This window comes from Phlebotomus papatasi, chromosome 5 (genome assembly GCF_024763615.1).
Source record: "Phlebotomus papatasi isolate M1 chromosome 5, Ppap_2.1, whole genome shotgun sequence".
In the NCBI taxonomy this organism is placed as follows: domain Eukaryota; kingdom Metazoa; phylum Arthropoda; class Insecta; order Diptera; family Psychodidae; genus Phlebotomus; species Phlebotomus papatasi.
Genome location: NC_077226.1, coordinates 1,668,879 through 1,684,692, shown reverse-complemented (window position 1 = coordinate 1,684,692; position 15,814 = coordinate 1,668,879). Strand labels below are relative to the sequence as shown.

The 15,814-nt window shown below is 35.2% G+C and overlaps 1 protein-coding gene across 1 annotated transcript in view; it reads right to left on the bottom strand.

Moving 5' to 3' along the window:
- LOC129808766 (paired box protein Pax-6-like) overlaps positions 1 to 15,814 on the bottom strand; it is an 83,941-nt gene that overhangs the window by 26,272 nt on the left and 41,855 nt on the right. Inside the window, exon 4 of the mRNA XM_055858605.1 lies at positions 1,032 to 1,290. Within this exon, the coding sequence (XP_055714580.1) occupies positions 1,032 to 1,290 (259 nt within the window). The remainder of the gene's footprint in view (positions 1 to 1,031; positions 1,291 to 15,814) is intronic.

Sequence of the window (15,814 nt, the reverse complement as noted above, 5' to 3'; positions counted from 1 at the left end):
CTAAAACGATCTTCAGGAGAATTTCCACATGATTTCTATGGACTTTCCCCGGGTTTTTCCAACAAGAAAAGCTCATAGGTGAAGTCTAGGATAAAGTCAAGAATTTTTTTTTCGTTTTCCCACAAACAAAAGATTATCAAAAACGAATAAAAAAAACGGTTTTGAACATTCCTTAGCATTTCTACAGGGCTTCAATGAACTTTTCCAGGAATTTCCTTAAAGAAAAAGTCAGTTGGGGTGTTAGAAGGGTTTTCAGGGAACTTTCTCATCTTCCAGAGTGGGAAATTGAGGAAGTGATGCAGTTTTGACGGAAAAAAAAGTTCTTAAACGATCTTCAGGAGAATTTCCACAGGATTTTAATGGACTTTTCCAGGCATTTCCACCAAGAAAAAGTCAAATAAAGTGTTTAAAGTGTTTTCAGAGAATTTTCTAAGCTTATCAAATTTGGGCAATAATGGGAAAATGGGCGGGAAAATGTCAGCTCAAACATTTCTTGCCCATTGTCCTTTATCTAGATGTTCAAAATCGGATTTTCTTTGCTGTAAATTCGGTTGGAAAATTCTTTTGAGGTTCAAAACAATTCTTTTTGGGTTTTATTTTAAAATTCTGGAAAATTTCCTGCATTTCCACCAAGGAAAGCTACTATCACTGAGAGAAATCTGAAAAAGTTAAAATAATATTCCGGAAATGTTAATTTTACTCTGCAGTATTGATCCGAAAACGGTGTAAATATTACCCTTTTTAGGTTTATGGGTTAAAGTTACCCTTTTTCATGTTAATTTTACACTTGAAGGTGTGTAAAATTAACATTAAAAAAAACTTATATATTTTTAAACCCGAAAAGTGTTAAAGTTATGAGGAAAAAATGTTAATTGTATCCTCTTTTTTCTCAGTGTATGGAATGATTCAGTGAATTTTCAGGAATTTTCCTGGAGAATTGTGAAGGACATATTGAAAATCGGTTTAGAAATAGATGCTAAATTGAAGAAGGTGGGGGAGGGGAGAATTAGTTAAGAAAATTTTCTTTTTACCTCTTTTATGAAGATCTTCCCTGGCCAAACCCGTGGCACCGCTAACGGCAGCCGTTAGATTGGCTACGGCAGCTGCAGCGGCTGGTGTTGCTGGTGGTAGAGATAGATGGGGAGCACCGGCACCGCCTGGATACCATGCCCAACCACTTGACTGTCCATTGAACATTCTCAGTTTGTCATAAACCGTTTCACTCTGTTGCTGTACTTGCTGCTCTTTCTGCGATGCCAAATTTCGCAGTACTCGATTTATCGATGACACCTGTCAAACATGTAAAATATGTCAGTTTTCTGTCTCTAAAAAAAAAAGAAAGACCAGAATCTTAAATTTTATTGTATTTTCCAACACCCCTTTTCTCTTTATAACAAAATTTTCTATTGGATCCACCCCCCCGAACCCGCATCAAACCCCGGGAAGAGGGTGATGATTGTGCGTGGAATTCACAGTGGGTGATTTTCTGCCACCCACATCAACCCTCAAATTCAAATATCTGGCATATTTTGCGCGTGTCAACGCAATGCAACCCTCCAATTCGGAAGGAAAAAAAAAATTTCCCAATCCCTTCTGAGCATTGCACCCTCTCCCTCGAAGAAGAAGAATTTGCAGAAAATTCCAAAGGAAATTAGAAAGATTACTTCTCCGTCGGACAACTTTCCCTCAATCCAACCCTGGCAAAAGTGTGCAAGGGTTTAAGATAATGACCATAACTCAGTCATTTTCCAATGGTTTTTCACAATTTTGCCAGATTTGGAAAGCTGAGGAAATTCCCTGAAAATCTTTCTAACAACTCAATTGATCATTCTTTGGTGGAAATGCCCGGAAAAGTCAATTAAAATCCTGTGAAAATTTTGAAGAACGTTAAAAAACGGTTTTTGTTTGAAAAAATTAATCAAAAATCTCTTTTTTTCTCCTTGGAAAATTTGATAAATCCTTCCAAAAAAGTCTAAACATTCCGCTGTAGCTTTTCCTTTAGTGAAAATTACCGGAAAAGTCACTTGAAATGGAAGAAAATTTCTTTGGAGAAAATTTCCGTAAAATATCCTTGAAAATCTATTTTTAGTACGTTTTTAATGATTCAAAAAGCCCGTGAAAAAGTTTGAGAAATACATTTTAGTTTTCCTTTGGGGTGGAAATATCCGGAAAAGTCAATTAATTCCCTTTGAAAATTTTGAAGAACGTTAAAAAACGGTTTTTGTTTGAAAAAAATTATCAAAAATCCCTTTTTTTCTTCTTTCATGGCTCTATGTCGATGGGAAAATTTGGAAAATCCTTCCAAAGAAGTCTAAACATTCCGCTGTAGCTTTTCCTTTAGTGAAAATTCCCGGAAAAGTCACTTGAAATGGAAGAAAATTTCTTTGAAGAAAATTTCTTATTAGAGATATCGTTGAAAATCTTTTTTTATTACGTTTTTAATGATTCAAAAAGCCCATGAAAATGTTTGAGAAATCCATTTTAGTTTTCCTTTAGAGTGAAAATACCCGGGAAAAGGCAATCTTTTGAAAATTCTAAAGAACATTCAAGAAAATCAAAAAAGAAAATCATTCCCATTCTGATTATTCTTTTGGAAAGCTAAGAAAATCCTCTCTAAAGTTTATAAGGTGAGATTCTCAACAAAATGTCTTGGCCAAAATGTGTTTGGCCACTTCCTGATCACGAATAAATGGAAAAAACCGTTCCCGTCCGTTCGTCCGTCCGTCCGTCCGGTCGCTCTTTTAACCTCAATATCTCCTGAACTAAGAAAGATATCGACTTGCGGTTTTCGGCAAAGGTTATATATCGGGTGAAAATTGCAACTTAGTGCATTGACCCCCCACCCCCCACCCCACCTTCCGCCATTTTGAATACCCCCCTTTTTTATTTTCTAAATAGCTCCGCCCCTATGGCATCGATCTGGCTAAAATTTTAGTATGTTATAGCTGGGCCTTAGGCCTTTCGATCAATACCAAACATAAGGTCCCCTGACCCCTCTGACCCTAGCTATAAGGGTCCAAAAAGAAATTCTTAAAATGGCCATAACTCCGGTTCTAATTGTCAGAATTTAAAAAGTGAGGGCATTTTGGAAAGCTCTCGCGAAATGCCACTTCCCCTTCTAACATCACAAGTTCATAAAACCACCGCTAGGGGCGCTATTTTTAAAAAGAATATTGTTTAATTTTCTAAGTTAAATAACTCAAAAATTACATTGTGCATCGGACTGAAATTTTAGTATGTTGTAGCCGTTGATTATACCTATTAAACAAAAAAACCTTAAGTCGATCTAGAATCCCTGACCCGAGCTATAAGGGGTCAAAGTTCGAACATTGACCGGCCTCTATCTCCGGTTCTAACTAACATAGCGACCTAAATTTTACCTTTTTGGTTTCGTCTCGATGAGCACTTTCAGATGGAAGTTCAATAATTTGATAATTAGTTCATAATTTGATAGTGTAGAAAAATGATTTTGCATATATGAATGATAAACTACGGATATTTATGATAAAAAAAACTATCCCTAAAAAAGCAATTAGTAAAACGCAAAGAACAATTTAAAAAAAAAAAATGGTTTTTTGGGATGACGATCCTTATCTTCGTGGTCGATAATGCTTCATTTTATAAGACTTTATAATTGACTATTGAGTGATAATGTTTATTTAACATGCCTTGTCACAAACTTTTAAAGGAACTGCAAGGCAATTTAATCAAGTGTAAGAATATATCAAATATATTAATAGGTTTTCTTTTTCATTTTGAAAAAATAACGTTTAGTAGTTACATTTGAAAACCTTTAATAAATAAGCAATAATGAACAAAAATAGAGACTATTTTTCCTTGCATAAAAGCCCTAATCGATCTTTGCAAAAGTTATCTGACAAGGTCATTTGAAGATCATAACATGTCATGGGAGATTATTTATTTCAACAAGCACAACTTGCACGATTGCACTGCAATGTGCAAGTAGAGGGTTAATATTTTAATTGCTGACTGTTAACGCTCTAGATTTAGGCTGGACAATGTCCAAAGCCCGAGCTTTACCCTCAAGTGTGAAATATTCTTTTAGTCTGTGCAATTATTGTAAAAGTGTCATTATTGTACTGGAAGTCGAGCAGTGAAGAAATAAAGCAACTTAGAGAAAATCGAAGTGTTTGTTCTTAAAGCGCATCAGGACATCTCAGCACCTTAACCGTGATTTATGCTCAGTCGTGATATTTTACACGATATTTTTTTCCTCCAAGCACTTGGCCAAGTCTCAGGCCCTCGGCCTAGTTTTCCCCATTGAATTGAGCTAAAGAGAGTGGCAAAGCGTCCCAGCTTTGCGGAATGCTCGAACTCACAAGACAGAGCTCACTGTGAATTAGGTTTTTGCATAATCTTTTGGAATCACTGATCTACTAGAGATCAAATTGATTCATAAATCACAAAAACATTTCAAAATCAAATAATCGGTACTTAACCGGTTCATTACCGATGAAAACCGATGCAGTCGGATTCAGAATTTCAATATCTTTCCAAAAAATCCAAATTTAACCAAATCGGTTGAAAAACGGATCCTCCAAAGTAGTTGACCTTTGACCTTCAATAATTCAAAATGGCGAATTTTCCGGTCATAGATATACTTGGACGAAATGTTCGCCAGTACTAGCTCTAAGACATATCCGAAAATCATTGAAAAAGCTTGGGCCAATTTTTTGCAAAATTGGAAAAACTTTGTTTTTTGAGAATGTTAATAATATGTGATGTAAAATTATTCAAAAATCGGTACTTAACCGGTTCATTACCGATGAAAACCGATGCAGCAGGATTCAGAATTTCAATACGATTCCAAAAAATCCAAATTTAACCAAATCGGTTGAAAAACGGATCCTCCAAAGTGGTTGACCTTTGACCTTCAATAATTCAAAATGGCGAATTTTCCGGTCATAGATATACTTGGACGAAATGTTCGCCAGTACTAGCTCTAAAACATATCCGAAAATCATTGAAAAAGCTTGGGCCAATTTTTTGCAAAATTGGAAAAACTTTGTTTTTTGAGAATGTTAATAATATGTGATGTAAAATTATTCAAAAATCGGTACTTAACCGGTTCATTACCGATGAAAACCGATGCAGCAGGATTCAGAATTTCAATACGATTCCAAAAAATCCAAATTTAACCAAATCGGTTGAAAAACGGATCCTCCAAAGTGGTTGACCTTTGACCTTCAATAATTCAAAATGGCGAATTTTCCGGTCATAGATATACTTGGACGAAATGTTCGCCAGTACTAGCTCTAAAACATATCCGAAAATCATTGAAAAAGCTTGGGCCAATTTTTTGCAAAATTGGAAAAACCTCATTTTTGACCTATTTTTGAGGGATAGGGAACGTATAAAAGGGGAGGGGGGAAAGTAAAGAGGTTGGACACGAGATAATGTCATTTGAGGAGGGGTCACCGAAGACCTGAAGTCGATATCTCTTACCGTCTAAGCTCCAGAACAGTGCAAAGTTCAAAAAAAAAGTCGATTATATAACTGCTCTCTCTTTGAGTTCGAGCAGCTAAAATATGCAATTTAGTATTTAATGAGAAATTCTGTATCTGAATGTTACGCTCAAGGATTGGCATGATTATTGAGTAAACTAATGATCCTTAAAGGATGAAACTATCTTAAAGCATATTTGGATTGTCTATCTGCTTGATGAGACGGATAATTTCTAATTTTGGATATCAAATATAGTGCAAAAATCTAAGTTTAACCCATTCCTTACCATGGTATTATACATCATACGCAAATTGAGTGATTTTTGATTATTTATTTCTGGGCAATTTTTATCCGAATTGCTATCGGGAATGGATTTTTAGTAACGTTAGTTCTTCAATTACTTGAGAAAAATAGTCTTACAGAAATAAAAATACATTTTGTTATTATTTTCTTGCTTCGCGGAAGGTTGTGCAAAATTTTTGCTCAAAATGGCGGACGGAAAATTTGACATCCCGTCGAATTTGTTAAAATTGGCATCTTTCTTCTTTCTTGATTTGAATTCTAGTTACCAATTTGTTTTCTCGGATAATTACTCCATTTAAGTCAATAGAGTTTGTAATGAATTAATGCACAGAATTTAAATTCAGTGACCGGTAAGACGTGTGTTTGACAGAGGCTCCCCGCGCCCCCATATGAGATAAAAAATTTTTCTTTTCAAAAAATTCATCTACTAATCTGTATGAAACTAATTCCAAAATATGAATATTCTATCTGAAGTATTTCTGGTACATTGACTGAATGGGTTAAACTTTATCATTTTTTCTCGTGGAGTTTTACATACAATTTCTCATATATTGAAGAAAATCCATGTTCCTATCAGGAACAAGAGCTTTCCAAAAAGCCCTCACTTTTTAAATTCTGACAATTAGAACCAGAGTTATGGCCATTTTGAGAATTGTTTTTTTTGGACCCTTATAGCTAGGGTCAGAGGGGTCGGGGGACCTTATGTTTGATACCGATCGAAGGGCCTAAGGCCCAGTAATAACATACCAAAATTTGAGCCCGATCGATGCCATAGAAGCCTGATTGTTGCCTGAAGTGTATAGACATCTTTTGGATGATCTACAAGATAGGATTTTCCGTGTAGTGAATAGGGGAAAGTGACCATGCTTGATAAGGTCCAAGATTGATAATAACTAATTTTTTCCTATGTTAATCAATAATTGTGACTCATGGCAATATATTTTAATAGCTGGTCCTGCCCAAGAAGCAATTTTTTCTTAATATAGTCTTGTAGGATTCCTTAAGTAAGAATCTATAGAACCAAAAATCTTTTTATTTGCTTATAATGCTCTTGGTTCCATCACTGAGATTACTATAAGTAAAGTGGCGCACTCTTAAGGATCTTAAGAGCTTCTATAGGAATTTCAACAGATAATTCGAACTTTAAGTCTTTTAAAAGTGCACTAAAAGACTTGTTTAACACTTGGTTCTATAAGGCAGCTATTTTGCTTCTTGGGTGAGCCTCACATTTCCTGAAAAAATTAGGAGCGTAGCTCTTTTTTCCTAGTTCCAGGAGGCAAAAATCGAAAATAGACCCAAATCTGTAATTTCTATGGATAATATTTCATACGATTTTTCATAGTTAATATTATTTATCAAAAGAAATTTCAATTACAGGTCATTGAGGGTTGACCATGGTTAATATTTCTGGAAAAATCTTTTTCCTAAGAAAGCCTTGTTGTGTAGGTGGTGGAAAATTAATAAATCCTGCCTGTGTCCATGCTTTAAAATAAGAAAGAGCCATGCTTGATAATTCACTATCATTATGTCAGATTCTTTCGTCCTCACACCTATTGCAATCATGCGATTTGATCGAATACTAGAATCTAGAAAGAAAAAAACTTAAAGTCAATAAACCAAAAATAATCTGACTCAGTTATGCCGCAGTTGAGTATTGACAGAATGCAATGACAGAATCACATCTCCCATAAGCTCCTATAGCTTATAACTGATTTTTGTGTATCTTTAACATAACCTCACTTTCATATTTTGTTTTTTTTTTTTTTCAAAAGAAGTAAGTTCATGAAGATTGTGAAACATTTTGTGATTCAGTTCAAAGTAAGGTGAGTTAATTATTTTATTCATTTTAGCGATAAATACAATATAAAATATATTCTATTTATTTACGCAGAAGATGGTTAAAAACAAAGTGAGAAGCGAAAAACGCAACAGTTTGGATGAGACAGTCAATGCAGACTAATCTTCAGTAAATTTCCCAAAACAGAACGAGAACTAGGGACAGGACACTTCTGCAGCCTTTGGAATCCTGATCTTCCGGAAAGTCAGCAGTGGACTTTGAGTTCAATGGTTTCCGGAAGTGGAGAGCGATATCACATCTTACTCAATGAAAACTGCTGTTTCTCAAAATCTGTACTGATGGTCCTGTTCATCCGATAAAGCTTTAATCCTGAGCCTAATCCCTAATTCTGCTACTGTGTAGATTGGATATCTTCAGGGAGTTGTGCGTGCCTCCAAAGAAATTTTTAGAGGATATCAGGCTTCACAGAGCAACAGTGGAACTTAGGTGGTCTTCCTCTTCACGTTCCTTCACTCACTTATTAACTTATCAATTAATTAAATAAACATTGGATAATAGATTTTTTATGCGATATTATTCACCAGATATTTAATTTTTGTTTATGTCAATTGACATAACCCAACTTTCGTGTTCATATTTTAGAAAAATGGTTTCATTTTTGTTGTGAAAATACGTCCTAGAAAAATTGCTTAAAAGTGATTCTTTATTATCTTATCCCATGTGCAAACAAATTAATCAGGTAGATTAGAGTTCTGTCTAAATATTAATGAGTCACTTTTTGTGTCCGGTGTAATATTTACAGCGGAAAATGGGCTTATATAGGTAGGGAAAATCTCTATACAGGTAGGCATCTGGTCCAACCTTCATAAAAATCGCCACTGTATTTTCATTTTCCTTCTGAGGAAATTAGAAGGATTTCCAGGAATTACTTCAGGTGGGATTATGAACCTTATAAGTAAAACATTTTTTTGTCATAGTGGAAAAAACGCTGCGATTTATGTGGTAGTCAGAAAAAAATCCAAAACTCGGACATCATTTTACAGTATCAAGCATGGTCACTTTCCCCTATGTTGGGAAAAATCTAAGTAATTTTCAGATGTTTTTTCTTTTTCGAGATGATGAATCCTTCAAGTAGCTTTCCCTCTTGGAAATGTCCGGAAAAGTCCGCTTTTGTTGGTCGATTTTGAGTCTGTTTTACATTGATTATCATCAGAGAAAATTGTGAAAAATTTTTTTAAAAGTTTTCCAAGGAAATGCAGCAAAAGAGGCGATTTTCCGGGTGAAAAAGCCGCCGGGTGGTGCTTTTTTTCTCTGTGTGTGTTTGTATGTGTGTATCTTGGGAGTGTGGGGTGGAAAATGGGGGTGGTTTGGTGGAAAAGGTGCTGGAAAATTGATGTGGAAAGGGTCTCCTTGTTAGGGTTGGGTTCATCCTCCGTGAGCTGTTCTGGCCAATTGGGCGCCGGCAGGGGGTGATTATGCCGGGATGGATATTTTGGGGTGCGTATGCGCAAAATCCGTTGGTGAAAATGTGAGAAAATGGATGAGGAAAAGCCGTTGGGGATGGTTTTGTTGTTTGGGGGGGTGCCTAGAGGAAAAGAGGGAGAAACGAGGGTGCGTATCTGTTTTTCGGGCTTGAAATTCATCATTTTTTTTTTCGTTGTTGCTATCCTCCTACTGGATTTTCCATAGAAATTTCCACCGTTGAAGTGGGAAAGGGGGGGGGTCGGTGGGGGAGGCTACAAGAAAAATGATTTATTTGCTATATTTTTTTCACCCTGCAATATTTTCTCTTTTTTTTCTCTGTTCCCATCCGCAAAAGAATTATCTTTAGTCAACAATTGAGCCCTTTTCTTCTTCTTCTTCGGCAGCATCATCAGGAAAATCTAAAAGAAAAATCGATTTTCCTATTTTCACCCCTCACACTTCATTTTTTTCTTTTTGGTCCAATTTGTTCAAGTGTTAAATCTCTATTTGGCCACCGAAACGTTGATTTTTCATTACAAAAAAAAAAAAAAAAAACGGAAAAGTAGAGAGAAAATTTTTCAAACTGGGTTTACTTTTAATGAAAAACCAAACCTCTCTCCCTTCGTTCTTCGTTGACTTAATTCAATATTTAGGCGCTCACTGAGCGTGTCCAAACCACTTCCACCCCACAAAATACTCGCTTCACCGATTAACAACAGCAGAAAGGGATGATTTTTCCGGGGTGCTTCATTCTACAATATTGCCCAAGTCCTTTTTGCACAATTTTCAGCACAACAAAAGGAATCATCAAAAACGGTTAAAACCCAATCGAAACCATTCAATAGACTTTTCCGCCTATTTTCACCCCAAGGAAAGCCACTGAAGATTGTAGGATGAATTTTCAGAGGATTTTTCAAGCTTTCCAATGAACCTACAATCATCAAAAACGGTCAATAAACGATTTTTTGACGATTTTATCCGCGAAACTTTGCAAAACCTTCTAAATGACTTCTTCTGAGAGATTTTCCAGGCATTTCCACGAAAGGAAAACTACCCAGGTAATTTTTTTTAGAATATCCAGAGGCTTTCGGCAGCCTTCCCACTTAAAAATCTTCAAAATCGGTTCAAAATTCGATTTTTGGCGAATTTTTGAACAAGTAACGGTTTTTGAATTTCCTTCAGGATTTCCAAAGGACTTTAATTAACTTTTCCCTGCATTCCTACCAAGGAAAGATCAATTGAGGTATTAGAAAGGTTTTTAGGGAATTTCCTCAGCTTTCTCACAAACCAAAAATCATCAAAAACGGTCCAAAAATAGATTTTTGGCGAAGTTTTCAACAAGGAGCGGTTTTTGAACGTTCTTCAAAATATCCACTGGATTTCAATCGACTTTTCCGGGAATTTTCTCAAAGAAAAAGTAATTTGAGGTGTTAGAAAGGTTTTCAGGGCATTTCCTCAGCTTTCTCACAAACCAAAAATCATCAAAAACGGTCCAAAAATAGATTTTTGGCGAATTTTTGAACAAAGAACGGTTTTCGAAAAAAAAACCGTCCTTTTGAAAAAACTGCGGAAAGTTTAAGTGGATTTTCCAGAGTTTTACGAATTTCCAAACAGACTTACAATCATCAAAAACGGATATAAAATGGATTTTTGAACAGAAAGCCGTTTTTGAAAGTTCTACTGAAACAATCTTAAAAGCGTTTTGATTGATTTTTCCGTGGATTTCCACCATGGAAAGCTTTGGTTGAATGTTCAAGGGAATTTTAAAGCAATCTCTCAGCTTTCTAGTGGACCTACAATAATCAAAAACGGTATTAAAATGAATCTTTGGTGAATTTTTGAATAAAAACAAGCATTATTGAAAGTTCTTCAGATTCTTTAAATGAGTTTTGATTGGATTTTCCGGGCCTTTCCGCCAAAGGATGATCAAGTGCTGTGTTAGAAAGATTTTCAGTGAATTTTTCCAGCTTTCCAAAGATCCAACAATCGTCCAAAATAGGATTTAAATTCGATTTCTGGTGAATTTTTGAACAGAGAAACCGTTTTTGAAAGTTGTTCTGAAACAATCTTCAATGCATTTTGATTGACTTTTCCGGGCATTTCCACCATGAAAAGGTTTAGTAAAATGTTCAAGGCAATTTTCAGGAATTTTCTCAACTTTCTCATGGATCTACAATCATCAAAAACGGACGTAAAATGGATTTTTAGTGAGTTTTTGAACAGAAAAAGGCATTCTTGAAATTTGCTTCAGATTCTTTAAGTGAGTTTTGATTGACTTTTCCGGGAATTTCTACCAAGGAAAGGTCACTAGGTTTGTTGAAAAGATTTTCAGACAATTTTCCTAGCTTTTAAGATCTAGGAAAAATGGGAAAATCGGTGGAAAATTGAAGGACTGACGATGCTTCCCACAAGAAAATTGCTTAAAAATGATCTTCTGAATTTTTGACAAAGTTTTTAGTGAGTTTTCCGGGCATTTCCACCAAAGGAAGGTCAGTTGATTACTTGAGAAGGTTTTCAGGGAATTTTTCCAACTTTCCAGAACAGGCAAGAATGGGAAAATCGCTGGAAAATTAAAGGACTGACGACGTTTTGCAGAAGAAAATTTCTTAAAAATGATCTTCTGAATTTTTGACAAAGTTTTGATGGACTTTTCCGGACATTTCCACCAAGGAAAGGTCACTTTATTTCTTCAAGAGGTTTTCAGGGAATTTTCCCAGCTTTCCAGATCTGGCAAGAATGGGAAAATCGGTGGAAAATTGAAGGACTGACGACGTTTTGCAGAAGAAAATTTCTTGAAAATGATCTTCTGAATTTTTGCACAAAGTTTTGATTGACTTTTCCGAGCATTTCCACCAAGGAAAGGTCACTTTATTTCTTAGGAAGATTTTCAGGGAATTTTCCCAGCTTTCCAGATCTGGCAAGAGTGGGAAAATCGGTGGAAAATTGAAGGAATGACGATGTTTTGTGGAAGAGAAACTCCTAAAAATGATCTTCTGAATTTTTGACAAAGTTTTAATTGACTTTTCCGGGCATTTGCGCCAAGGAATGATCAAGTGAAATATTAAAAAGTTTTTCAGGGAATTGTCTCAGCTTTCAAAAGAATCAACAATCGTTCAAGAAGGATTAAAATTGGATTTCTGATGAATTTTTGAACAATAAAAGGCATTCTTGAAAGTTCTTCAGATTCTTTTTAGTAAGTTTTGATGAAATTTTCCGGGCATTTCCACCAAAGGAAAATTTATGGGAATGCTCCGCCCTGGATGTGTTCAATAATTAAAAGAAAAGTTAACTCTATCGGGGTTTGACTCTATCGAGGTCCCACTGTATTACCAAATGTACTAAATATATTAATTCATTTTAAGCAGAAAATTAGTTGAAATGCCGAAATAAAAGTTCTGTTCTTTTGTTTTTAAAAAGTATAGTTGATTTTAATACAGTTTTTCGAGTGCATACGAAAGATGAATGAGAGTTTTATCCTTTATGTGGCAAATTCCAATGGAAGAGGGATTTAACCCTGCAACAGAGTAAAACCTCCGAAAAAAAAAGGATGCCGAAAGAGAAATTAATTCTAATCCCTATCTCGAATTGAGTAAATCTCCTTGCCCTCTCGAAGGCTTTCTCAACATAACTCCGAGCCAGAGATAATGTAGGAGAGCGGCACTCCTTATGCTCCTGAGCCCCCTATTTTTTTTTTTATTATTTTCTTTCTTCAATGCTTATATCGTCTCTGGAAGCCACAAAAAGATGCGCCGCCAAAATACCAACCAACCAAAAAAAAAAAGAATGAGAAGAAGCATTTGGGCAAATACTGTACCAAATGAAAAAAAAAAGTAGTAAACCTCTCCTCTCAACTTTTTGGGTTAATACACATAGTTGTATAGAGATATGTATGTATATATATAATAGCAAAATTTACAATGAAAAATCCCCACAAGAATAGGAGAAGTTCAACATTAACGGAGCGACCAAAATAATGGAGTCATCGATGTGGAAGAGGGATGCCTTGTGAAATTTTTCCCGGTCTAATTTTCCACAAAGCGCCCTTCTTGCCCTTCATCAACACCCCAATCAACACACACTAAATAATACCAAAAAATAAAAAATAAAAAGTCTCATCTCTCTTTTAGTTATCCCGAATAAAAAAAAAATTCAAAGTATTTGCTGAAGGAAGGAAAAAAATAAAAAATAAAAAAAATAGATAGAATTCAACGCCCTTTTGTTGTAAGCGCACCCCTTTTTTTTTCTTTTGGTGAATTGTTGGTGCATTTCGCACCCCTTTTTGACAATTTAGACCCAAAAGTTGGCCAAAATCAACGCCTCATGCACTCAAAGTCACAAACTTTTACCTCAGACACGCACATAACCTCAAACACAATACATTTCCATACATTTCATTGAAAAATTGAAAAAAGAATTTTTCTTTTTTTAATTTAAACTATTCTATATTCTATCTAGGGGAAGTGCTTATAATTTTGGACAGTCTGCATATAAGCATCGATATCCCAAGTTTGAAGTGCGATATTTTCAATACTAATTGACATTTCTTGTTACTCTCTTTTCAGAAGGGTTGTTTAGAAAATTAGCAAGCTATTTATCGTCTTATTTTTATTAAAATTAGTTTTAATACGTTTAAAAATGAATTGATATGTAGAGGTGACCTTGGCTCTTATTTTGGACAACTTGGCTGTAAATTTGGACAGCTAATCCGCCTCAATAGGATGCCCATTGTTCTTCATTTGATGAACCAATTTTACCAAGTCCACTTCCTGTTCATGTAAGGGAAACGTGGAATGTCACAGAAGCCCGGAAACTTTCCATATCATTCATTAAAGTGAGTTGACTTCGATACTCCAAGTACGTGCAGATTCGCTCATTCCTTGACCTTTCCGGGAGCCTTTCAAGGCATTTCTCGCTACATCTCTTTCGTAGAGATGATGCTCCTTTGTTTCTCCAGGCATTTGTCCAACCTAGTCATCACAAAAGCTAAAACTTCACGAAATTTCGAGAGAAAAACACCTGTCCAAAATAAGAATCATCACCTCACTGGTGAATGTCTTAAAAAATTTCCCATTTTTCACACGAAAAATCTAATTCACAAGGCAAATCTCACTTCAGGTCAAATGTACAAATCATCAGTAACGTGAATCAATACAATATTCAATGAATATTCAATAATATCACTCAAAAAGAGCGAACAAACTTTGTTAGTACTTCACCAAAACTAAATAAGACTGAAGTAAGCCACGAAGTTCTGTCATATTTCTCGTAAGCAATTGCTCACACTGAATTTTCAACAAAGCAATTTCAACTCAAATCATATTCAAAATTTAACGTATTTAGTGTCAAAATCTTCCAAAAAGAACAAATATTTAGATAGAATTGATTTTTCATCAAATATTGGAATAAAAATCCATCATTTTAATCAATTTATTTTTAGTGTCCAATTTTACCATCAAAGTGTCCAAATTTAGAAACTGTCCAAAATTATGAGCATTTCCCCTACATCTGTTCAATGAATATTATTCCGAAATTACAGGTCCTTCTCCATATGCTTTTTAACAAAAATCAAACAACAGGTACGGTTTCTCTATGGATATTAAATTCTGTACGTCTGGAAATACTTCTAAAACCGGGTATTTTTACAGAACTGGCTTACAGTAATGCTCACATAAGTTACTTTTTCAAATTTTGTACAATTTGTTCCTTTATTTTTGGAACGGCGACAAATAAATGCAGGTTTACTATAAGAAGAATGGCAGAATCTTCTCTAGAAATTGTAATTTTTCTCAAAATTTTCATGTTTTTGCGTGATTTGTAAGTTAGATCATAAAAAAATTATTGAATTCATGGTTATCTTCCCTGAACAATATAATTTGCAAAAAAAAAATGTTCAAGGATGAACATGGATACACAGCATTCACTGTTCAATGTTCATTAAAGGTCACTTCAGGCACATGTTAATGGTGTAGGGACTTTCTCATCAAAATTTACAGTGAATCCCGATACATCCTGTGAGGGAACTATCATCAAAACAAGTCCTTTAGACTAAAAGAGGCAGAAAACCTTCATCTTTCTTCTCAGAATGTTGATAGGATCCGTTAAAAGACTGAACTATTTGAATAGAATATTGAGTATTGCTGAGTGATTGCAATACCCAAGGATGGGGTATGTTTTTTCCCTTACCACAAGGACCAAAGGAACGGGACTAGTCTCAATATATTAGGTGAGATTCCTAATAATCTCACCTACTATAATCCTAACAAAATTTCATGTCGTCCGATCGCGCTCAAACTTGGCCAAAATGTGTTTCGCTACTTCAAAGTTCACGAAATTCAAAAAATCATATTTCCGGTTCTATTTGACCGATTTTGACGAGTGAGGGCTTAAACGAAAGATCTCACCAAATGCTACAAGTTTCTAGAACACTTGAACTTCGTGGGACCAACACCAGGGACGCCACAGTCGATAAGCCCGGTTAGGATTATCTGTCCCTTTTGTCTAGTTGTAATTGATACATTTTACCGTACATAATGACGTGATTATATCTAAAATAAAAAATTGCTATATCTCGGATGTAAAAATTCCCCATTCACCAGAATATCGACCTTTTTTATGCTGTTATATAGAAGAAATTTGTAAAGTCTTCGCCATTACAGTAGAGTCTCGCTAGCCTATATTTGGTTCCAGATTTGACACTTGGGTCGCACTATAGTCCATGTAATTTTTTAAAATTATCAACGATTTTTAGTATTGAAATTGTTCGATGGCTTCCACTTTCTTTGC